At 50.5% G+C, this 25,132-nt stretch overlaps 1 protein-coding gene across 2 annotated transcripts in view; it reads left to right on the top strand.

The window, feature by feature from the left end:
• The window catches only part of Grhl3 (grainyhead like transcription factor 3), a 32,542-nt gene extending 7,865 nt beyond the window's left edge, over window positions 1-24,677 (top strand). Inside the window, exons 2-16 of one of the 2 annotated variants that reach the window (XM_074080976.1) lie at window positions 3,459-3,645; window positions 6,033-6,094; window positions 7,523-7,868; window positions 8,113-8,186; window positions 8,635-8,788; window positions 9,008-9,119; window positions 10,242-10,336; window positions 12,625-12,783; window positions 13,309-13,387; window positions 13,509-13,642; window positions 14,703-14,737; window positions 15,798-15,886; window positions 17,354-17,439; window positions 19,864-19,928; window positions 23,728-24,677. In XM_074080976.1, coding sequence (XP_073937077.1) covers window positions 3,469-3,645; window positions 6,033-6,094; window positions 7,523-7,868; window positions 8,113-8,186; window positions 8,635-8,788; window positions 9,008-9,119; window positions 10,242-10,336; window positions 12,625-12,783; window positions 13,309-13,387; window positions 13,509-13,642; window positions 14,703-14,737; window positions 15,798-15,886; window positions 17,354-17,439; window positions 19,864-19,928; window positions 23,728-23,842 — 1,782 coding nt within the window. In that variant the 5' untranslated portion in view covers window positions 3,459-3,468 and the 3' untranslated portion in view covers window positions 23,843-24,677. The remainder of the gene's footprint in view (window positions 1-3,458; window positions 3,646-6,032; window positions 6,095-7,522; window positions 7,869-8,112; window positions 8,187-8,634; window positions 8,789-9,007; window positions 9,120-10,241; window positions 10,337-12,624; window positions 12,784-13,308; window positions 13,388-13,508; window positions 13,643-14,702; window positions 14,738-15,797; window positions 15,887-17,353; window positions 17,440-19,863; window positions 19,929-23,727) is intronic. The other variant, XM_020154274.2, reaches the window with a different exon arrangement.
• Window positions 24,678-25,132: the final 455 nt, after the last annotated feature.

The raw sequence follows: 25,132 nt of genomic DNA, 5'->3' as shown, positions 1-25,132 counted from the left end.
GGTGCATCAGATTCTGTCCCTGTGCCCAGTAAAGCTGAGGTCAGAGAGGCTGCCCAAGGCTATGCCCTCTCTCCTTCCTCCCTCTCATTCCCCTTTCATCTTCTGATGGCTCCGGAGTTCCATCGAGGACATGGACACCAACAGAGACTTTGTGTAGGCCCTAGAAGGTGACCTCATAGGAGGAGCACCTAGTTTCCCTCGAATTCCTTCTTGAAACCATTTCCACATTCATCTTGTATCAGTCCCAGCTCCTGGGACTTTTTTTCTGTCTCCTCCACTAGTCCTCAACCCTCATTCCAATCTTTCAGAGGAGAAGGATCCAAAGGATCTTGGATTTCAGGATTTGACTCACAATTCAAGGCTAACATTATCCATAGTCAAGACTTTGTGGAAGTTAAGAGCTTAGTCTTGGAACATGAGGTTGACTGGTAGCATGAGCAGGCGTGGGGAGCAGGACTCCAGGGCTCCCAGCTCCTCACCAGAAACTTCCATTCATCATCTTGCCTTCCTACTCAGTCCCTCCTGCCTGGTGTGGGTGAGAAATTCCTTTCTGCCTTGCAGCAGAGAATTAATTCGGTATATTCCAGAGGAGGGAAACTTCCAGACTAGGAAAGACATCTAGAAAGAAGGCTAGCCCAGGAGTTCAACAAGCCCAAGTTCAAGTTAAGCCTTCATCACTTACTGGCTGAGTGACTTTCAGTAGATGATATTGTGTGTTTATTTTTTAAATTTTTATTAGGATATATTCATGATACGGGGTCATAGTGACACTTCTAATTAGACTTAGGTTGTACATTAGTTACATTGCTCCCATTGTCTCTCCCCCTCAACCCCCTCCCAACCCCACTTAAAGCAATTGCAAGAGGATATCACTTGTTTGAGTCTCAATTTCCCCTCTATAAGAAAATTCCTATTTCTCAGAGCCATTGTGTGTGGTAAATGAGATGCCAGGCAAAAACTGTTGGCATCTTGTCTGCCTATAGGAAATGCTTAAGGTGAAGTAGCAGTTCTTTCTTCTTCTTTTTTTTTTTTTTTTTGAAAGGGTCAGGTAACTGACAGCCCATCAGAGCTGACTAACAATCATTCCACCCACGAGTGGATCGGGACCCTGTTACTATTGGTCATGTCTTGGGACACTCTGTAGCCCTGGTGTCCAGCTCCGAGCAGGCCTGGAGCGTAGCAGTGGCATGGGTATTAAGCATTCTTTAGTGCCGCGCACAGCTCTAAGCGTTTTTCAAGTGCTAATGATCCTGTCTGGTGGGTACTTTTATTAACCTTGTTTACAAATGACAAAGAGTGCTGAGCTCTGGAAGTCCTTATTGACCAGTGAGGGGTGGGGGACAGGTTGGGTCCATCAAGCACCCCTCTGCTTTTCCCAGGTCTCCTTAGTTTGGGAGTTCCCTTCAGCCCAGGGCTGAATGGGAGTGGGGGCAGCCACCCTGGGCTTTTTCAGTGAGTTCCTCTAGATTTGGGCCCAGGGCAGCTAGGAGGGGCCTCTTCTCACCTCTCTGTCTTGAGACTCCTTGATTTATAGCAGCAGAAACTTGGGGTGTGCCTCCTTTCTGTGCCCCTAAAGCAGGCAGGTTTCTGTAATTTCTCTTTCCTGTGTGACAGCTCCTGTCTCCCTCAGAGCCTTGTATACCACACCCTGGGGCCCAGTGGGATGGGGATACTGTGCTGGAGAGTGCTTCCCTTCCCCCTGCCCCCCACTGTCTGTTTATGTCTAGTTTGGCTGCTGTTTCTACTGAGTGGGAGAATAGGAGCTAGAATCACCAGGTAGCAGGTGGGCATTTCCTGCAGCTTCCCTAGTGAAGGTTCCTGAAACTCCAGTGCTGAGATGCTCCCTTGTCATACAGAGCAGTGTGGCTCAGTGGAAAGCCTATGACTTTGGTGCTGGACAGGCTAAGTTTAAACCCTGCTTGTGTTGTGGACTTGCTGGGTGACCTTGGGCATTTTCTTGTCCTCTCTGAGTCTCTTAAGTTTCAGCACACGATCCTCACCTTGTCATATCTTGTAAGGAGCAGAGCTAATGAATGGAGAGTGTTAAATGTCACGGTAAATGGCAGCTGGCATTGTTCTAATGTCCCTAATGGGCGAGTGAGTCAGGCCTATGTACAAAGGCAGGCTTTGGGGCATCATTAGACCAGGGAGTGCCCACTTCATCTCTGATCCTCTCACCACCTCCTCCATATACTCTGCTCTAGAACAAACATGACTAGAACCCCACTCATGACTTAAGAACGTGTGTCTTACCTGGGAGCTCAAAGTGTGGTTCCAGGCTTCTAGCAGCAGCAGCGAAATCATGGAAGTTGCTAGAAATGCAAATTTTCAGCTGCCTCAGACTGAGGGAATCAGAAACTCTGCTGGTGGGCCCAGCAATGGCATTTTAACAATCCCACCACGTCACACAGCTCATGTCTAAAAACACGATCAAGAACTATAGCATTCCTTGCCAACCCTAGACCTGCTCTGGGCCATTCCCTTACTGGGACCCTGTGCAACTCCCTCCATTTTTCTGAGTTTCAGTTTCCTCCACTATAAAATGGAAACAATAACAGTAGCTGCCTTAACAAGATTGTTGAGAATTCCGTGTGATGATGATTCATGAAAAATACTTAGCTCAATGCCTAAAACATGGTCAATACTCAATGTAGATATTATTTTTATATCATCTTTCTATTTTATGTCCTTATTCCTGCTCCTCCTGTCCCTCATTTCTGAATGAAATAATTCCCAGTGCTGACTGTCCCCAAGTAAAATGTTGCCTCCTCCATAAAGTCTTTCCTTTGAGCCCATGTGGGTTGTGTCTTGACTACAATGCCTTATATTTAACCAGGCTTCTTGGCACCATGCCCAGGCCCTCCTGCCTTCATGTGCCTTACAGCATTCAGCTCCACTTTGTGGCATGTGAGCAGCTGCTCAAGACCCTACAATCCATGTGGTCTGAAATGTCACTTCCCAAGACCAGGCTCTGCTGTGGCTTCCTTGCTGTGCTGCTCCCTGCCATTTGCCAGTTTCTCCCTGACTCATGGTGCCCTGAGGCCTTTGGAGCCTTTTCACCCTCCTGAGGACAACCCTGAGAACGCATGCAGGGTTATCTGGAAGTCTCATTCTTTGCAAAGTGTCGTTGTCATTTCCCACCCTGTTGAATAAGTGTCTGTCATGGAGGCATTTTATTAAATCCTCTCTGTGGCCTGCCAAAGTTGGCTTTACAGTCTCATGTTGTAGGCTTGGGAACCAAGGCTTCAGGTATGCAGCTTCTACCTGGCAGCACTTGGAACTGACTAGTTCCTGAGCTCATGTCTGGTCACTGTCTCACGCTGCCTAATGGTGGCAGAAGAGCCAGCTTCAAGTTTCCAGAGCTGGGAACTCTCATTTCCTGGGTATTGGCCTGAGGCTGCTAGTTCAGGGACCTTCCTCTGGGACAGCTAAATGTGACCCTCTTTACTTGCCTTCAGTTTCAGGTCTATGAGGTTGCTAAAGAATGATGCAATCAACTTTCAGAAGTTTCCCTACACGAATGAGGATGAGGCCTGGAAGACGTACCTGGAAAACCCCTTGACAGCTGCCACCAAGGCCATGATGAGGGTCAATGGAGACGATGACAGTGCTGCGGCCCTGGGCTTCCTCTATGATTACTACATGGTACCTTCGCTGCCTCTGACACGCCCCTCCCACTCTACTTTCAGTCCTCAGGGCTCAGCAGCCCACTGTGACCATCCCCAGCCTCTCACCTCTGAGCCTCTTCACATGCTCTTTTCCTTTCCTGGCTCCTTCCCTTTTTCCTGACTGAGCCCTACTCTCTATCTGTGTCTCAGCTTAAATTTCATTTTATCCTTTTATGGGAGGAGGGGAGGCTTTCTTAGGTCTCCATTCTGTGATTCCTGAAGGCACCCCCATCAGCCACTGTCCTTCTCCTTCCTCTATCCTTAGAAACTTGCTGTATGCTCATTGATTTCTCCATCTCCCCACAAGACCAAGCTCTTAGAGGGCAGGGGCACATTGTGATCATTACTGAGTCCCTATCACCATACAGTTTGCTACCCAGTGCACAGCACACATCAGTAGGATGGATGCCTGACTTGGCCCTTGGCTTGGCCAAGTGCACGCCATCATAGTAATACCCCAACCTACTGTCCTTTCTGCCAGCCTCCCTGCCACCCCCACTGGCCTGTTCCAGCCCCACCACCCCTTTGTTCTTTAACTCATCCCTTTTTTTAGGGACCTTCCCAAAGCTCACCTTCTCTAGGACACCATTCTGCCACATCCCGTCTCTCTTTTGAGTGTCTTACTGTCCTTCGCATCTCTACCACCATACTGTCTTTTATTGTTCTCTAAATATTTCTAGGGCCTTGGTCTTAACTCTGGGAGATGGTTGGTTCCTGAGCACAGGAATTAGGCCCTCCCATCTCTGATAAGAAAGACTTAATTCAGTCAGCAGTCACAAATATGGACACAGAGCACCCCACCACCTCCAGGGCCTGTGCCAGACATTGCTAATGGATTACAGCCTGCATTCTCACAGAGAGCACGTGAGGCTACAGCATGTTTGTCATCCTAGGCTCCAGGAAGCCCTACATCAATCTGAATGGACACAAGACAGCAATTTACTTACTATCCCTTGGTGGGAGGGGGTTGCCCCAAGAGACTTTGCTAGATTTGTTGAGATAAGTGGACTTGATTCAGAGCCACCTTGTACACAGCCCTCAAGCTTACTAGTGCAAGAGGCGTTTTATCCTCCCAACTGAGAGAAGGAAGGCGAGTCCTCTGGCTTTGGTCCTCATCCTGTCCCGGCGATCTGGCAGCCTACTGAGAGCTTCCAGAACAGGTTAATGGAGAGGCTCAGGGCTGTGGGGGGAGCCAGAATTCTCCGTCTGGGTTTGAACCATAACCTGGGATTTATAGGTTGAGATTGGACCGTAAACTAAAACCTGGCATCACCTCTCTCAAGCAAGAGGCTGTTTTCAATGCTGGAACATTGGGGCCCAGCTCTGTCAGTGACAGCTGCCCTGTTATCTGTGCAGTGGTATCTTGGTGGCATAGAACACTCTGGGCTCAGAGCAGCCCTGTGTGTGGTGAGGGACAGGCCTGGCAGAATGGCCAGAGCACCTGCTTGGGAGCCTGAGGCCTCATTGTGCCACAAACTGGCATTATGACTCTGAGCAATGCAGTGCAAAGTGACCACTGGCTGCTGCTTGCTAGATGCCAAGTCCCTCCCTTGTCCTCTCTCTTGGCCTGTGATTAGGAGCCCAGGCTTTAGAGTCACTTAGACTGAGTTAGAGTCGCGGGTTGGAGTCTTGGGGACAGGTGAAGTGGGATGTTCTAAGACAGAGTGATGTTATAATTACAGCCATGGAGGCTACATTTCTATAGCCCACTCTTCACAGCCAAGTGCTGTTTTGAGGATCCGCCATGATCCCTGAGGCTGGAGTTCCTCTCACTGATTTTACAGATAAGGGAATGAGACAGAAAGGCCACACAGCCAGTATGTGGGAGGTCTAGGAACTGAACCAAGTTATCTGGATGTGGAGTCTGTGCTCTTAAGCACCAAGATGAGTCTTTCTGGCTGCAGTGTCCTCATCCATGTGATAGTGATGATATCTGTGGATATCTCAGTGGCCAAGAGGGCTAAGCTACAGAATAGAAGTTTAGTATAAGGACTAGCATATAGGAAATACTCTCTCTTAAAAAGTATTGTTTTTATTAATAAGTCTTCATAATCTCCTTGAAGTAGGTGGTTCTATAATTCCCTACTTGACATTTGAAGAACCTGAGTCTCAGAGAGGTACAGTCATTTACCCAAAGTCACATAGCACTTTTAAGCAGTAAAGTGGAATGTAAGCCAGACCCGCCCAGCTCCAAATTTCACGCTTCTTAACTGCTAAGCTCAGGGTACCTCTTCCAACCTAAAGGATCTGAGAGTTTTCTCCCTGTGCTCCAGGGCCTGGCTGGGGCCACAGGAGAGGCTGAGACTCTTAACAACCAGGTCTTAGCCAAGGACCCTGCATAAATCCTTCTTTTTGTCCTCTTAGGGCCCCAAGGAGAAGCGGATCCTGTCCTCTAGCACGGGCGGTCGGAGTGACCAAGGAAAGAGGTAAGGCTCACTGTGCCTGTTCTGCCTCTCCCTCCCACTCTCCCCCACCCAACCTCCTTAGCACAGCTGACTCACCAATGCTGTACCTATAGGGGTTCAGGAAAGTGTTTTAATTTCTTTGAAAATCAGATGAAAAGAATTAATACATATTAATTAATATTAAACATTGATCAAGCCTAGATTCAGTCTGTCTTTATGCCAATGCAATTGTATAAAATATTTAAAAATGTTTTTGAAGGACCTAGTGAAGGCAAAAAAGCCATGAGCCACGAAATCATAGACACTTTGCTGGACGGAAACACGCATACACACACACACACACACACACACAAAACACGCGTACACACACACACACACACACACACACACACACACACACACACACTCCCCAGATACCTGCAGGCCATGTAACTGAAAACAAACTTCAAAGCCACATTAGTGGAAAAGCCCTGGAGGCAGCTTTTCTCTCCCAGCTCCAAACCCTCCTTCCTGCAGCTTTTGGGGAGGGAGAACTGGGCTGTCCTTGGTGGAGGGGACATCTGCTTTCTGGACTTCTTTGGCCTCTACCTGGCACCAGTGCCTCAGGGCACCAGTGTTCCTTTCCTCATAGAAAGTAGCCCAGACTGTGCACATAGCCAGATCGGTAGCAGGGGACTTTGCCCCTCTCTCCACCTCCTGCTTCCTGGCCATTGGGGATCTCTCAGAGATGACTGGTTAGGGCCTCTGCTGGGACTTCTGGAAAATCCAAACCACTGACAGTGGCATTGCAGCTCCTCGTGGGGCCAATGTAAGCACCATGGGTGTGGGCTACTCCCTTGCACTGCCCTGCATACCTGGGTCCTTTCTAGAAACTAATCCTACAAGTGTTAGTGACTCTTCTGATTATAAAAGCAATACTTGCTTTGCACAAAAGATTCAACTCTGTGGAACTATATAAAGTAAAGTAAAATTTGCCTGCAATCATATGCCCCTGTCTCTCTTACCAGTTTGGAGTACACCCTTCCAGACTTTTTCCTAACATATATTAACTGTATCACAGGTGTACCAATCCCTTTCATATACTCCCCTCAGGATGACTCAGTACAGTTGTTTTGAAATGGAGATGTTTTGACACAGGGACATTTGACTCTGGCTAAGAAATAAATGATTAAACTCAGTTTTTTAAATTAGTGAGTTTTATATGAATAAAGCTGACATTTCCTCTTCAACCCCAAGCCTGTCTGTGCTTATATTCCCCACATCCCTCACCTCTCCTCCCTTTGACACACTGGCCTGTGCAGAATCTTGCTTCTTGGGTGCTGGGAAGGCAGAAACCTTACATGGGATAGAAGGGAGTCAATGCATTAGTCATGTAACAGTCACCCTCCCTCCAGCCAAGGACCCCTCCTTCCTGAGAGAAGAGGCCCTCTCACTGCACCTCTCTCCCAGGCACTATCATGGCATGGAGTACGAGATGGACCTTGCCCCGCTCGAAAGCCCCACGCATCTCATGAAATTCCTGACAGAGAACGTGTCTGGAAGCCCAGACTACCCAGACCTGCTCAAGAAGAATACCCTGATGAGCCTGGAGGCAGCCGGGCCTACCCCTGGCAAGGCAGCACCCCTCCCTCCAGCCCCCAGCAAACTAGAAGCCAGCTCTGTGGACAGCTACCTCTTGCCCACCAGCGATATGTATGACAACAGCTCCCTCAACTCCTTGTTTGAGAGCATTCATGGAGTGCCACCCACACAGCGCTGGCAGCCAGACAGCACCTTCAAGGATGATCCACAGGAGGTGAGGGCCCACCCTCACAGCACCCCTGGCTGTGTCTGTGCATACCCTGAAGGAGAGAAGGTGGCGAGAAGGTCAGACCTTTGCATTCCACGGGAGAAAGAGTCCTAGCACTGAGACAGGGATAACGTACTGTTGTCCAAATTGTGCACTGCACAACCTGCATGGTTTTATGCACAGTACTGGGCTGAGGACCCTACAGACTGAACATAGTCATTTATTCTCTTGGGACTGTGTTTCTCTGCAGTCGCTGCTCTTCCCAGATATCCTGAAAACATCTCCAGAACCCCCATGTCTAGAGGACTGCTCTACACTCAAGAGGTAACTTTGTCCCTCTAGACCCTTGGCTACTTGGACAGTGGGCAGGGAGATGCAGGCAGAGCCTCACACTGTTCCCAGAATATAGCAGGCATGATCAATGGATTTTTTTTAAAAGGGAGCAAAAGTAGATAAAAGGAGGGAGAATGACTTCTACATCCTCTCCTGTGTGGTGTCCAGGAGCTCCATGCCTAGCACCCTGTTAGGAAACAGGCTCTGTTGTCCTTTGCCCCCTATGGCTTTGCACCTAAGACATCCCTCCGATTTTCATCAGGATTGTGGCTCAGCAAAGCCATTAAATAGAAGGCCCAAAATGTGGAAAGTAAAGCCCAGGAGAGCGAAGAGATTAGAAGGTCACTAAGCAAGTCTGTGACAAACCTTCAGGCTTCTGCCCCACTGCCCTGGGACACTGGTGCCTGGAGCCTGCCTCACTGTACTTTCCTCCCCACAGTGACTTTGAGTACACCCTGGGCTCCCCCAAGGCCATTCACATCAAGTCAGGGGAGTCGCCCATGGCCTACCTCAACAAGGGCCAGTTCTATCCTGTTACCCTGCGCACCCCAGCAGGTGGCAAAGGCCTTGCCCTATCCTCCAACAAAGTCAAGGTGTGTTATCCTTGTAGAAACTTGAGAAGGGGGGTGGGAGAGACGCACCTGCTGATTGCGCCAGCTAGGGAGCCCCAGGGAAAAGCTGTTGGATAACTGCCCATGGCCATGGGTGGGGGAAACAGGAAGCAGAAGGGCAGGGCCACTAGGCCAGGCTCTGGGAAGGGACTTGGAACTGGGGGCTCCTCAGGCTAGGGTGACATGGCTGCTGGCTTGCAGAGTGTGGTGATGGTCGTGTTTGACAATGAGAAGGTCCCAGTGGAACAGCTGCGGTTCTGGAAGCATTGGCACTCCCGGCAGCCCACGGCCAAGCAGCGGGTCATCGATGTGGGTGAGGAGAGAACCCCCTGACAGGATTATTTCTTGATGCACCCCTTCCCTAACCCCCACCTCTCTCTATGTCAGACATGCTGGGCGTGTGGATTGGCCTCTGTGGAGTAGAAGCAGCAGATGTCTTCTGCTTTGCTTTGTGGTAAAAGGCCTGGGAACTGCAGAAGCATCTGATGGATAGGCCTGAGATGTCTGCCCCATGGGGGACATGGCTTTTGGAACTGCCGTGGTATGGTGGCAGTGGTGGCTGGGGCAGTTGGAGGCCCAGTGTGGGCAGCTCCGCACTGGGGCTGGGACCACAGGCTCCATCAGTGTAGGAGAGGGCATGTTCCCTACAGATGCTATTCTGTCTCTGGCACAGTCTGGGTTATGGCTCCATCCTGCCCTTCCTGGCTGTGGGACCTATGTTGCCTTCCCTTTCTGAGACTCAGTTCGTTCAACTGTCAGGCAGAACAAAGCCAGTTACCTTGCCTACTCACCAGCAGTGCTGATTTCTGCTTGGGGCCATGCATGCTGGTGCATGTAGGACAAATTAAGGTCTTCTCAGTGACTTAGAGGCTGGCCAGCAGAGTGTTAGGAGCATGGATTCCAGAGCTGGAGAGTCCTGCACTCCAGCCTTGCTCTCCTTTTTGTTAGCTGTGTGACCTTGGGCAAGTAACCAAACCTCGCTGAGTTTCATTTTCCTCATGTGAAAGCTAAGTACTCAGAGCAGAGTTGTGAGTAGTAACTGAGAGCTTGCTGTATGAAGTGCTTAAGAAATGGTGGTTCATTACCATTTGCTACTGCTCTCGCTACCACCGATGCTGCTATTACTACTGTACTGCTGCTGCCTCTCCACCTGGGAGAGCTACGTCATGATCCCCATGAGAAGTATAGCCTCCACCTGAAACACTACGGGCCTGGCCCTGCGGGCAGAGCCTGGGACTCACGCTAGGGCTTCAGGCAAGTCTGCTTCCAGGGTGGACCCATCTTCCCCTTTGCAACTTAAGCCACAATATTCCCCCTTCCTCCTGAACTAGAACGAGGTCCTGGGGGAGGGGAGGCATGTGCAGGCTCCAAATGCCCCTCCACACTGTGCCCCGGTCCCCTCCCTTCTGATTCTCCTGGTCTCCTGGGCTTTCAGCGGACTGCAAAGAGAACTTCAATACTGTGCAGCACATCGAGGAGGTGGCCTACAATGCTCTGTCCTTCATGTGGAATGTCAATGAGGAGGCCAAGGTCAGTGTGGGATGCTGGAGGGATGGAACAGGGCCCCAGAAACCCCTGGCCTGGGGAGAGGTTTGCTTATACCCACAATTGTGGTGTTGGCTATGATGAGGTCCCTGATAAGGAGGCAGCATCCAGAGTGATCAGAAGCTCGGCTCTGACCAGACAGGCTAGGTCCAAACCCAACCCTTCCATTTGCCAACTGTGTGACTGTCCCTCTGAGCCTCAGTGTCTTGGCTGTAAGATAACAATGTGGTCATAGCACCCACCAACTGGGTGTGGTGAGCATCAGGAGAGATAGGGAAACAATAGCACACAGGCCTGGCGCATACGTGGTGGCTGTGGGTATCTGACCAACTCACCCACTTCCTAGTTGGGAAACAGCCTGGTACAAGGCCACATAGAGACCCCGAAGGCATGCAACTTCCGGGCCAGTTTGGTTTGCCTTAATGCTTGGAGTCTGGTTGGTAAGGACTCTGTCCCAGGGCCTCACTTCTCAGAGCCCATGGGCAGAACACCGATCTGCCTGCTGAGTTGGAGTGAGGATTCTACAAAATCACATGTGTCTAAGTGACCAGAATACAACAGACCCTCTGGGCCCAGGAGAGAAGCCAAGGAGACTAAGCCCCAGTGGTTTTCTTTAGGCCAGCATAAGCCATTGACCTTCTTCCAGCCTCAGTCCCGCACAACCACCTGGTTGGCACATACCACAGCTTCTCTGTGTCTTGATTCAGTTTGGAGAGCAGGCATCATGGGGGCTGGGGGGGAGGATACATGTCTGTGGCTGGGTGACCTTGGGTACATCCTTCCCTGCCCTGGGCCAGGCTTACCTCACTACCAGAGCTGGATCCACATATGTCCAAAACATCTCTGGCCTGGGCAGGCTGGGAGCTGACCTGGCCCCTGCTCACTTTGAGGGACAAGCAGACTACAGAGAGTCAGGAAGGGAAGGACTTCTGGAAACAAAGGGAGGCTCAAAGCTGGAGCGGTTATTATTCAAACAGAGCCGGGGGCTGCAGGAGGGGCCGGCAAGTTTCGTGGGAAGGGAGAGCTGGTTTCGGTGGGATTTTCTCACAGCTTCAGCTGCCCCGGGCCTGGGTCTCTCAGTGAGAGCTGGGTGGGGGCTGCAATAGGCTGAGCTGGCTGAAGGGAGGAATGTCTGGCATGTGCCTGGGGCCTGGCTAGAATGGGGGTCTACTCAGGTCCCCACTCCAATCCTACCATTCAGGTCAGGGCCATTTCCAAGAGAAAAGTCCCAAAGACCAGACCAGCCTTGGGTGGGACTAGCCCTGAGCCCAAGGAGCTGACAGGTAGATAGTGACCAGGCAGATAGTCAGCCAGTGCTAACCCTGCTGAGACTGTCCCCAGGCTGCCCCAGGAGGGTACAGGGTTTTGGTAGAGACTTGCAGCTGTCCACTCACAATGATCATAGCAGGCAGACCAGCCACTGCATGCTAGCACGAGTCACAGCCACAGGAGGCTTAATTACACTCATGCTGTAGACAAGAAAGCAGGCTCAGGGAGGGCACAGAACTTGTTCAAAGCCACAGGCTAGTGAGTAGCAGAGCCCAGCTTCCCACCACAGGTCCAGGTGGCCCATATCCACTCTCACTTTTCTGACTCCCTGGGGAACATTGACACTACTGTCCCTGCTCAGAGTCCACAACTGTAGGATGGAGGTGACCAGATGGCTCACTGCAAGGGGCGGGGGGTGCACTCAATGAGCAGAAAGAACCACTGCTGGAGCTGGTGGCTAGGCATAGAGAGGCTTCATGTTGATCTCTGAGTCCCTGGGCCAGCAAGACAGTCATGTCCCTAACTTACTCTGTGTCGCAGGAAAATAAGGCTTTGGATTTTCAGTCTCTAAAGGACTTAGTACCCCTTCCAGGGTGGGCCACCCATGGCCAGCCAGTGGGACTGTGCCGGCCTGGACTCTGAGTGTGATGCAAACCCAGCTCCCTCACATGCTGCTGTGCTGCCTCTGGAGCACTGCCCCACCTCTTGGCCATCTCTTTCCCACCTGTAAGAGGGAGGTGGTAACAAAATTAGAAATAAGGGCAAAATAGTTTCTGCTGGGTATTGAGGGGGTGGGGGGAGAGGGAGGGGGCGGAGTGGGTGGTAAGGGAGGGGTGGGGGCAGGGGGGAGAAATGACCCAAGCCTTGTGTGCACATATGAATAATAATAATAAAAAAAAGGGAGGTGGTGATGTTGCCTCCAAAGACCCTGGGAAGTTGAAGAGTGCTCACCAGCCACACTGACCTGGGCAGGCCACTTGCCCAGCTCCGCATTTCGTCCCCAGGTGTTCATTGGAGTCAACTGCCTGAGCACAGACTTCTCCTCACAGAAGGGGGTGAAGGGTGTCCCCCTGAACCTGCAAATTGACACCTATGACTGTGGCTCAGGTGCTGAGCATCTGGTACACCGTGCAGTCTGCCAGATCAAGATCTTCTGTGATAAGGTGGGTGAGGGTGCGCAGCTCCCTACTGGGTTGGGGAGGGAGGAGGACTGGCCCCAGCTTCTTACCTCTCTGGGTGTATTTGTCCCTCCTCTGATGTCTCTCGCCTGTGTTCCTCCTTTGTCTTTCTCTCTATGCATCTGCCTCGATCTCTGCATTTTTGTTGCTATTCTCTTGCTGTGCATCTGTATCATCTCATCCCATCTTTCTTTCTCTAAGTTAGTCTTTCTTTTTCTTCTGTTCATCTGACTCTTTCTATTTTCTGCCCCTCTACCACCAGCCCCCGACCTATTGCTCTCTCTGTGCCCCTGTGGATCTTCCTTCATCTCTCTCTTGGCCCGTGCTGCCTCATGCACCCTGGGCCAGGTTGGGCCAGACTGCACAGGTGCTGGTACCTTCCCATTTCCTGGTTTCCCCTATGGGAGAAAGCAGAACCAGAGCTTGGCCCATATGTAAGATGTAAAGCAGCAGTGGTTGTGGAAGCAGACAGGCCCTCCTGAGGCCCTTTGTGATCCCCATTCCCTTCAGGGTGCTGAGAGGAAGATGCGGGATGATGAGCGGAAGCAGTTCCGGAGGAAAGTCAAGTGCCCGGATTCCAGCAATAGTGGTCAGTGAACATTAGCCTGGGACCTGCTGTGCTGGGCTGAAGCAAAGGGAAGGAGACCAGAAGGGGCCTCTGGGGCCTGAGTGGAGGGACCCAGGGCACAGCAGCTTCCTTTTCCCATCAGGCATCAAGGGCTGCCTGCTGTCTGGCTTCAGGGGCAATGAGACCACCTACCTGCGGCCTGAAGCCGACTTGGAGACTCCACCTGTGCTGTTCATCCCCAATGTGCACTTTTCCAGCCTGCAGCGCCCTGGAGGGGTGAGTGGTTGGGCCCAGGTAGGCGGGAGCCAAGAGAAGGTCCTAGCCTGGTGGGCCTGCCTGAGCACCCCCCAGTGGAAAGCACCCACCCCTCACCAGTGAGCACCCACCCCTGGCCAACTGAGATGTTCCCAGGTCCTGCTGCTGATAAAGTCAAAATTAGTCTCCCTCTGTGGAGTCTTAGGAGTTAAGAAATACCTATGTGGTCCTATAACGTCAATGGCCTGTCCCATGAAAATCAGAAAGCTCATGAGGAAATGGACTTCATAGCCACCACAATGTTCACATTTGGAGGCTATACAGAGGAGGTTTCTGATATCTGAGCCCCAAATTCAACTGCAGCTGCTTCGGAGCTGGGTGGATAGTAATTGTCCCATAACACTTGTCTCATTTCGCTGTGCTGATTCCTGTGTGTTGTGCTACAACCTCACTGCACCCCTGTACAGTCAGTAATAATATCTCCTTGGATCCCTGAGCCAGAAGCAGAGGCCTAAGAAGTTAAGAAACCTCCCAAAAACACAGTTTGGATTCACTCAGCAACCTGGCTTCAGGATCCATGCCCTTGACCACTAACTGCTTCATCTGTCAAGCCAGGGAAACCATTACTAAGCATCTGACAGGCCAGGACATGCCAACCAAATCTTTTATCTTGCTCCCTGCCCAGCCAGCCATCCTTTGAGGGAGACTGTGCTTGTCCCCTTTGCCAGACAGGGTCACACAGGTCAAGAGCAGAGCCAAGGCCCCAGAACCTGTCTCTCGTCCGTTTCCCATGTCTCGAAGTCCAGCCGTTTCCTTACCCTGAGGCTCAGCTCCCCACATTTGCAGTAACAGGCCTTGATGTCCCAATGTGTTTGGTATGTGAACCAAACCTCCTGTCCCTCAAGTCCCTGACTCACAGCCCTGGTTGGATGATTCCTTTTGACTTGGGACCCCAAATCAGGGACTTGTCCAGCATTGAAATGGCTGCCCCCATCCTGCCATGCTCTGGAGAAGTTCCTCCCAGGAGACTTCTCTCCTCTTCCTGCACATGATAGGAAATGTCTTTTCCTCTTTGTTGCAGGCTGTCACCTCGGCAGGACATGGCAGCTCCGACAGGTACAAAGGCTCCCCCACACCTATGCCCCATATCTCCTGCACTACCCCAGCCTGCCTTTCCTGTGCTGCCTCTGAGTTTCTTCCCACTCCCCAAGCTGGACCCAGGCTCCTTTCTCACTGAAACTGCCTGGGTTTTATGGGTTTGCTTTATGTGGAAACTTGGCGAATCTCTGGCGAGACATCTACTTGTAAAAAGGCAAAGAGAAAGCCTGTAAGATGGGGGGTACAGATTGGGAGAGCAGGGAGAGGGCTGTGCTGGAAGATTTGAGGTAGCAGAGACTGCCCCTCTCACTAACATCCCTTCACACTAAAGGCCGTAGATGCCCTCACCCTGTCCTCTGTGCCTGAAGCCTCTGTGCCCACACAGGCCCAGGGCCTCCCTGAGCTTCTGACGGGAGCAACCTGGTGAGGGTGAGGCAGACAGGAGAAGGCAGAGAATGTATGGATAACTGAGAAGGTGCTTAGTGCATATCGTTTGTTGTTGGTTATTAATTTCTTCCCTATAAAAAAGGTGTCTGTTTTCATATGGTGCTATAACCCTAAATTTTGCTCTTACCACCTCACAATAGCCCTGATGAGTTAAGGCAAGCAGGGGTCATTGCTCTGCTTTGTGAATGGGAAAACTGAGGCTCAATGACATGATGTGTCTTGCCCACAGTCACACAGCTATGAGATGGCAGAGGAAGGACATACTACTCCAAACCCCACAACACTTTCTCCTCCCACCCCACCTAACTGTTTTGGAAGGAACAGTATTGATGATGCCAATAGTCTACTTTTATTGAGGCCCAGCCGTGTCCCATCATGTGGGAAAAATGTGTGCTATCTCCTATAGCCTCATGACAGCTTTCTGTAGGGTTGTTACACTTTCTCAGCACCTCATTCCACACTGAAGGAACATATGGCAGGGCTGGGATTTGAACACAAGCAGTCCCACTCTAGACCTGCTACTTTATCCAAAGTCCCACTGCATTGTACCTACCCTCCTGTGGCCTTCTGCTCTCCTAGGCCCCTGGAGGCCAGGTGGGTCTTCACCAGCCCCTCCCCGTTGTCCCTACAGGCTGCCCCTAAAGCGTACCTGTTCACCTCTTGCTGAGGAGTTTGAGTCTCTACCTGCCAAACAGGCCAAGGAAGCCGACCTCCAGAGAGGTAAGATAGGCTGCTTTGTTCCTTGGAGTGGGTTTGGGTCAAGACTTGAGGGTGAGATAAGGAGGGCATCAGGTGCTTAGAAAGATGACCACAGGGCTAGAGGGAATCCACTAGTTTTGATCCTACTTGGACATGGCTGTCCCAGGCAGCTGGTGTGGGCAACAGGCCCACTGTGCTGGGTGAAGTCACAGGCTTTCTCTAAGGCCAAGCTCTGGGGGGGCTAGCCAATCATCAGGAAGAAGCACCAGGGCTGACATCACAGGCTGCAGCCACCTTGGGCTTCTCTTCATTTTTTTTATTGTTTTATTATTCATATGTGTATGCAAGGCTTGGGTCATTTCTTCCCCCTGCTCCCACCCCCTCCCTTACCACCCACTCCTCTCCCTCCCTCTCCGCCCCCCAATACCCAGCAGAAACTATTTTGCCCTTATCTCTAATTTTGTTGAAGAGAGAGTATAAGCAATAATAGGAAGGAACAAGGGTTTTTACTGGTTGAGATAAGGATAGCTATACAGGGCATTGACTCACATTAATTTCCTGTGCGTGTGTATTACCTTCTAGGTTAATTCTTTTTGATCTAACCTTTTCTCTAGTTCCTGGTCCCATTTTCCTATTGGCCTCAGTTGCTTTTAAGGTATCTGCTTTAGTTTCTCTATGTTAAGGGCAACAAATGCTAGCTAATTTTTTAGGTGTCTTACCTATCCTCACCCCTCCCTTGTGTGCTCTCGCTTTTATCATGTGCTCAAAGTCCAATCCCCTTGTTGTGTTTGCTCTTGATCTAATGTCCACATATGACATATGGTCTTTTGGGCCAGGCTAACCTCACTCAGAATGATGTTCTCCAATTCCATCCATTTACCAGCGAATGATAACATTTCGTTCTTCTTCATGGCTGCATAAAATTCCATTGTGTATAGATACCACATTTTCTTGATCCATTCGTCAGTAGTGGGGCATCTTGGCTGTTTCCATAACTTGGCTATTGTGAATAGTGCCACAATAAACATGGGTGTGCAGGTGCCTCTGGAATAACCTGTGTCACAGTCTTTTGGGTATATCCCCAAGAGTGGTATTGCTGGATCAAGTGCTAGATCACTGTTGGGCTTCTCTTCATGATGCACTTGATGTTTCCACACACTGTCTGAAATTCCCATGCCAGCTCTGAAGTTGGGGACAGGGCCCCCCATTTTACATCCAATAAAGTGAGACTCAGGAATGTTAAAATTGCTTTCAAGGTCACCAACTAGTACATCAGTAGAGCAGAATTCAAACCCACCCAAATGAGGATAGTCTAAGAATGGGTGTGGGGACCAAGTGGAGTGTGCCCTGTGTCCTAGCTGGGCACAGCCACTTGGCAGAAATGAACCTTAGGTTAAAGTAATATTGTCTAAGATTCCCCATCTTCTGAGATACTCCTGGGTTCTCCCTTCCCCTCGCACCTCTAAAAGCCACCCCATTGTTTTTCAGTTCTGTTGTATGTGCGGAGGGAGACAGAGGAGGTGTTTGATGCTCTCATGTTGAAGACCCCAGACTTGAAGGGGCTGAGGAATGCGGTAAGGTGTCTGGTGGCTCTACTCTCCCCAACCAGACTCCCCTCCCCCTTTCCCGTGGCAGTCCTCATTTCCCACAGGAGGGCTCTGGACAGGAATAGCCCAGAAGTTCAGGTTTCTGATGGTCTACGTGTCCCACCCAGCTGGGGGGCCCAGAGCCCTGCTGGGAATGGGGGGGTTGCCTCCAGCGATGTTATCTCCCAGCCTGAACCCTGGCTCCACCCCAGGAGTTGCACACACCATAAATCCTCCTTAATCTGATGGCTGCTGTCTGACAGGCCAGGGCTTTTGTTGGCTTTGCAAACCTGTTTCTGTTTTAATGGGAATGAAACCCCAAAAGCCCAGGCCCAGAGATGCTTTTTTTTTTTTTTTCTCTCTCCCAGGGGGCCTTGTTCCTCTTGCTTGAAGCTGGCTGGGATGGCTGAGGGCCCTATCAGGACAAGGAGACCTTCCCAGCCCCCCAGCCACTAGGGAGCAGGCAGAACAGCCCAGCCCTGAGCAAAACTCATAGCCCACACTGCCTCTGCAGACACAGCTTCCACCAGGTAGAGCCCTTGAGATAGTTCCAAAATCTGTGTTTAGAGGAGAGACATTGAATCAAACAATTGCTTCTGCTACCTTTGATGGAACACCCACAGGCCAGGCTTTCTGTTGGCCTGCCATATGGGCTAGCTCTTCGCACTCTAAGAAACCTGACAAGTGGACACTGTTAGCATCTCCCCACTTCCTGGAGGAAACAGCCCCCAGAAGTCAGGTGACTTGCAACAGAGCTGCAATTTCAGCCCAAGCTCTCTGCATTCCATTCTGTCCTCTTCTCTTTACATACTGTCAGCCTACTTGACATTGGCCCAGGAAGTTGGGCTCATTCCAGGCCATTAATGCCACTTGAAAATAGACTCAGTCTTTGAGTTGGACAGCATCTTAAAGGGTCAGTTTCCCATTCAGGGCTTGAGCTGTCATTCCAACACCTCTTCCAAGTGGCACCTACTCTTGGCTTGTATACTTCCAGAGTCAGGGAGCTCACCGCCTTTTGGGCTATTCCATGCTATCTTTGTATAGTTTGTTCATTTATGCTCAGAAAGTTCCTAGGTTCTTCCTTGGATTGACTTGAGATTAACTTCCAGCTATATTGCCATTGAAATAAACAGTCTAAGACTGTTTCTAACCCCATAGGGGTCTCTGTCAAGAATACCTGGGAAACTGAGCCTGATCCCTCTTCCTAAAACACCCAAAGAGGACTGCCTCCCCCTGAAGCCCTGGTCTGAGCTTGGCTGTACCTTCAAGGTAGCCAGTACCTTAGAGCACCAGCATTTGACTGAGCTCTTACCATGGGATGGGCTGTGGCTGAGTCCTTTTTGTAATCATCTCAGATCACAGCCATACCCACCATCTGTGTTCATCCCATGACTGCTCCTGTTTCACAGGTGTGGAACTAAGGGGTCTGTTTAAAGTTCTTTAACTCCACACAGTGGAATTGGAGCCAGATGGGATCTGTCTGCTCCACAGAAAGCTTTGGGAGCTCCGGGGAGAAATAAGCTGGTTCTGACTGCGTGAGCTCAGGCAGGCTGTTTGAGAACCTGTGAGTTGCAGTTTCCTCTTCTGAAGAACAAGCTCTGACATTGTGACACAGGACAGTCAGCTAACCTGGGCTCTAGGCCTGGGGTCTGGCTTGTGCTCATGCAGCTCAGTGTGCATACTATCAATGGAGATTAACAGCTCCTGCCTATAAAGGGAAACACACTGGCAGCCCTCTCATGATGGGCAGAACAAGGGGCATCCTCTCGCTCTGCTTCCCACATGATGACATTGGCCACTCCTGGAGGCTTTGGTATGGCTAGGGGCTATCCTAAGTGTTTTATGTAGATCCCATGAGGTAGATGCCTTTACTATCCCCACAAGGTTGCGCAAGGTCGCCAGCCAGTGACTAGGGATACCCCACACACTGGAGCAATCCAAACACCTGACACTAGGTAAGAGACACGGGAATGGCAGGTGCTCATTAGGACAGGTCACAGCCACTGAAAATGCTGTCTGCCAAGTGTTGATGCTAACATGGGGAGGCTTGTCCATGATAAGTCAGAAAGTGATGTAAAAACATCCACACACATGGCCAGAGTTTGGGAGGTATACACCCAGAGATGGTGTTCATTCAGATTATAGTAATTTTCTTCTTTGTGTTTTTCCACAGTATAGATGTATCTTACTTTTCTTTCTTTCTTTTATTTTTTTGAGATAAGGTATCACTTTGTAGCCAAGGCTGACCTTGAACTTGCAATCCTCCTGCGTCAGCCTTCCAAGTGTGAGGGCTAGGATTGCACGCATGCTCACCATGCTTGTATAATTGGGCAGAAAGAAGCAATGGTACAAAAGATTGAGTATAAACTCAGCTTGGGCAACAGACTTTGAATCCTGGCTGTTCTCTTCCAGATTTCAGAGAAGTACGGGCTCCCTGAAGAGAACATTTACAAAGTCTACAAGAAGTGCAAGCGGGGGTGAGTGCCAGGTTCAGCCCTCCCATCACTGGCTGCTCAGTGCTGGGGAAGATGTGTACTTGGCCTTCATGGAGATGAAGAGGCTGAGAGGGTGTGCAGTAGGGTGGAGAGCCCCGAGTCAGTCCAGGGTCAGCGGAAGCCCCTCCACTTGAAGAGACCAGGCATTGGTGGCTAGGAAGATGAGAGTGGCGGGGAGGTGGAAGGGTCTTCATATCTGACCTCCTGAGGTAGAGGGTGGTATATGATCACTCATCAGAAGACCTGAGTTCAAGCTCCAAGGCCACTGGATAACCAAGTTACATGATTACATCAATAATGATTATGGTGATCTCCATTCATTTGACTGCCTACTATGTATCAGATAGCAGGCTGAGCATAAATCATCCAGCCTTCACAGCATGCTTTGCGGTAAATCCCATCACCCATTCTTTATAGACAAGGAAACTGAGGCTCAGAAGTGATGACTGGTGATCAAAGACAAGAGCCATATAGCAAAGTCATAGAGGCAGCAAGGCCCAGCAGTGTACCACCAGCAAAGTCAGGGGCAGGAAGGATTAACTGCCATGAGCCCAAAAAAGGTGTCATGATTTGGAGTTGAGTTGTGTTGAGGGGCCCAGCCAAGGATGCTCCATGGGTCCTCCACCTCCAGGCTCGACTAGGCAGGAGGGAACCAAGCTATACCCTCCAGGAACCAGGCAGTGCCTGGCTACCACCATGGGCTTCTAGGGACCACAGGACCCCTGATGTCTGCCAGGAGACCCCTTGGTTGGGGGGAGACAGAGTCACATGGTAACTGTCCTCTTGGGCTTCATCCTCTGCTCAGACCCAGGAAGCTGGGCCTCTGTAGCTCTCTCTATGTCAGTTCACCAGTCCAAAATGGGGTCCCTGGGCAATGAGGAACTGTCACTGCCATTCTCAGTCCAGCAGACCTAGGATTGGGATCCCAAGAAGCGCCTAGCTCCTCAGTCCTCAGACTGACTCTCCTCTCTGGACAGTTTCACTCCTGCTGCACTTGTGAGTAGGCCCTGTTTCTTACTAGGTCAGAAACTGCCCATGGCTGTGGTCTGTGGATTGTCCTTTTTAGAGGGCTTTGCAAAGTGAGGCCCATCTACCCAGCTCGGGGGCCTGGCCTCCTTCCTCAGGCCCAGCTTGCCTCCCTTCCTCAGTGGTTCCCTCTAGCCTCCCCAAGAAGGCTGGGGTGCAGGCCAGTGACAATCCCTGTAGCCTCTGGGAACTGACCCGCTTGGTTTGGGTTGCATGAGTCTAGAGGTTTTGTGTGTGTATTTTTCCAAGTTTTGGTTTCAAATGGGGGCTCACACACTTGGGAGCATAATCTGTTTCATGGCTCTGCTTTGCCTAGACAAGTCCAGTTCCACTTTCCCTTCTGTGCTCTGCCCACATCCCCTGGCCCCAGCCCCTATCTGCACAGGCCTCCCCTGCAAATCCTACCCCAGACCAGGCGAAGGGGCTGGGAGGTGCCTGTGTGTCCAATAGGGGAGGTGGATGTGCATGCAAGGATACCCACCCCAGTCCCACTGCCCACAGCCGGAACCTTTCCCTTTGACTCCATGCAGCTGTGTAAATCGTAGTTGTAATGACTTCCATTGGTGGAACACTTCCCGTGTTCCAGGCTCTGCACTATGTAATGCCTGGCACCATCTCATTGGCCCTTTAAGCAGGGTGGGGTCATCTCTGTTTCTAGATGAAACTGAGGTCTAGAGAATAACAACATCCTAAGTTAGTGACAGAAGGGATCCTGGCAGCCCAAATTGGCAGTCCCCTGCTGTTTTATCTTGCCTCCTGCTTGTTCCTCTAATCACTAAGTAGTGTTCAAATAAAGGTTGTCACCAGGCTGGCCAGAGTATTTGCCCAGCCCCATAGCCCAGGGCACCACTTAGCAGCCTGCAGAGGTATCCCTACCCCCTTATCCCCACAGCTACAGCAACCTCAGTCCTAGGATGCTCTGAATGGTCCAGATGAGAATATTCCCCCAAAACCCTCTGGGAAGAGGAGAGACCAGCACACCTTCCTCTGTCAGGGTCCTCATGGCAAAACAGGAAATTCTAACCAGTGGCCTAGCTTATTTTCAGAAAACCCTTCCGAAAGTCCTCTGAACAAAGGTAGATACCATCACTTTACAAGCACCATTGAATGCTTGAAAGATTAACAAATACATTGTTTTTGTTGGCATCTGGCCAGGAGTTCAGGGACCCAGGGCAAAAGATAGCTAGAAGCAGGGAAGTGTCAAGAGCCTTGTATTCCAAAACAGCAATTCTTGACAGGCCCCTGCCACCCGGGGCCCAGCTGTCATTGACCTCTGAAAGGAGGGTCTATGGGCTGGGCTAGGCCTGGAAGACCCTGCTGGGGGGTGGGAAGGAGCCAGCCTTTGAGTTGCTTCACAAAGGGGTGCACACAGTGCCTGGCTCCTCAAGCACAACTCAATAACACCACAGGGAAACTACCCACCCCTGATATGGACAAAGTGCCCACCCCTCTGTCCAGCCCTGGTCTCCTCTTGTCTGTTCCCAGTCTCCAGCCCTCAGCCAAAGATTCCTCTATGAAATGCAGGGCTCTTAACAGGACTTGAGGAAAAGGGACCCTGTAATTAAACACTGGCAGTCAGCACCAGGCCTCTGGGAGCCTGAGCTGGAACCTGCCTCCCAAAAGCAGCAGCTACGAGGCTGATACTGCAGTTGATGGTGCCCACAGCTGACGTCCGCCATGGGCTTCAGGCTCACTGCGGTCCCTGCACGAAAACAGACATTTACCTGCCACTCCTACCTACTTAAAGCTCTCCCCTGACCCTGCATTTTGCCTTTTATCTGCCACTCCTAACTTGTGTTTATAGGACTATATACTTTATCTTAACCTGAGAAATGATACAGTAGAAAGAGACAAAGACGCAGACCAAAATCTCAACTCTGCATCTATTAACTGCGGGACCTTGGGCAAATGACTTTGTGTCCTTGAACCTTGGCTTTGCCATCTATGAGCTGGAGTAGCAAGAGTTGTAAGGGTTGATCCTCCCAGTCTGTGGGAGGTTCTGGAGGACAGGATTTAGGTCTGATTCATCTCCACATGGCTTGCACGTGAAAGGCCTCAGCAGGTGCTGGGGATGAATGGGAAGATGGAAGGCTATGGGTGGGTGGATAGGTGGCTGGAGCCAACTTCATTACATGCTCAGAAGCCTAGCAGGGAAGGGCCAGAGGGAAGCTGGTGCACTCAAGCACAGGCCACTTAGTGATCTTTCACCAGGAGCAGTTCTGAGAGGGAGTGCTTGGTATAAAGCAGGGGCCATAGTCATGGAGGGTCTGTCTCTGTCAGGTTGACCAGGTCTTTGCCAAGAGAGTGGGGATATACAACCCCCTGAGATTTCAATCTTATGGGGATGGACAGAGAGGGGACCTGTGTGGCCGCTGCCTCTCAGTAAGGCACACTTGGATGGCACATCTTAGCCTCCTGTTGATCAGACTGCCACACCTCTTGGACATGAACTCACACTGTATTGAGTCTCAGTTTGGTGACAGCATCTCTCTCTGACCTGCACTTCAGTTGCTCAAAAGCATTTGTTCTCCTGTGCATCAGGAGAGCAACAGTTCAGCAGCAGGCATGAGCATGGTGGCCACCAGGCCAGGGTTTGAGTTGATTCAGGCACTCCCCAAGGGGGACTGCAAATCCCCACTTTGCAGGATAGTTTTAAGAATCAGAGGAAACTGGTGTCTGCTATTATGGTGGACACTCAGAGTGCCAGGACACAGGGGCCTGCCACATTCCAACCATGTCATCTCCTCTCTTCCAGAATTCTGGTCAACATGGACAACAACATCATTCAGCACTACAGCAACCATGTGGCCTTTCTGCTGGACATGGGCGAGCTGGACGGCAAGATTCAGATCATCCTGAAGGAGTTGTGAGGCCTAAACTTGAACCCTTGAGCCCTAGTGGGCTCCAGGCCAGGAGCCAGCTGGGAAGTGGCCCACGTCACACACAACCTCTCCACGTGCCTCAGTGCTGCTACTTGAGTGGCTTCCTTGAGAGAAGAGGTCCTCGAGCCACAACCCAACCTTCCCATATCAGGGCCAAGAAGGGACCTTAGCGGGCTCCTGATCTGAACCCTATCTCTGCTTGAGTCCACTCCGAGCTTCCTGCTAGCACCTGCCCACGAGAGACGATGCATCTGGGTCAACACAGACCAACCAATCGGTTCCTCTGAAGTCCCCTGCAGACGCCCTTGTCCTTGCCCTTGTGCCCTTGCCTTTCAGGGGGTGAAACCTGCCCTCTTGCATCGGGACACTCCAGCCCCCACTTTGGACTCTTCCATCAACTTCAGACCAAGGATTTATCACCCTTTGGTCAGTTAACTTGAAAATTCATGATTTTCAGTGCAAATGACTTCTTAAAGAAACTCTAGTAGAAATGTCTTTCTTACCAGCTTCCTCAATACAAGATGTAAATAACAGAGCTGACTGGAACAAAGAGACCACTGAGTAGAACTACTGCCTTGCCACTACTGTTGTACACATTTCCTATTTACAATTTTCATTTATGTTATGTATATATAAATATATTGTGTATATATGCAATATTTTATATTTTTCATGGATACATTTTTATCATTTCAAAAAATATGTATTTCACGTTTCCTGGACTATTTTTTTTAGCTGTTATTCAACTATGCATTTTGTATACTCATAGTATTTAGTAATAAAAGTCTTCCTATGTGTCACCTCACATGCCTTGGTCACATTTTGGCGAGACAATGGAGTCTCCCTGACTTCAATCCCAGCCAGCTCTGGTTTTTACATAATAGGAGTGCTTAGAAATTTTTGTCTGAACAAACTTTAAAAAGTGAAAACCAAGATAGCTATAAGAACCTCCCAGCTCTACAGTCCCTAGTCCAATTCCAGGGGCCCTGCCTGGAATTGGGGTCACAATGAACAAGACCTCCAGTTTTTAAAGACAGGATCGGTGTCATTGATGCTTCCTTTTGCCTCAGGTTCCAACATGGCTTGTGCACCTACTGGAGGGACCCTGTGGAGCATCCAGAGTTGCTTTGCCCAGCCAGGCCTTCCTGCGGCTGTGATACCACCCTAGGTGCCAGAGGAGGGTGACTTAGGAAGGTGAAATGACAGCAGTGCAGGGCAACAGTGCACACCAGGCACACTGTGAGGGTTCTGTAGGTGTCAGTTTCCTCCTTCTGATCT

Source organism: Castor canadensis, chromosome 7 (genome assembly GCF_047511655.1).
Source record: "Castor canadensis chromosome 7, mCasCan1.hap1v2, whole genome shotgun sequence".
NCBI lineage: Eukaryota > Metazoa > Chordata > Mammalia > Rodentia > Castoridae > Castor > Castor canadensis.
Note: the sequence above shows the minus strand (reverse complement) of the source record. Positions and strands in the feature narration are given on the sequence as shown.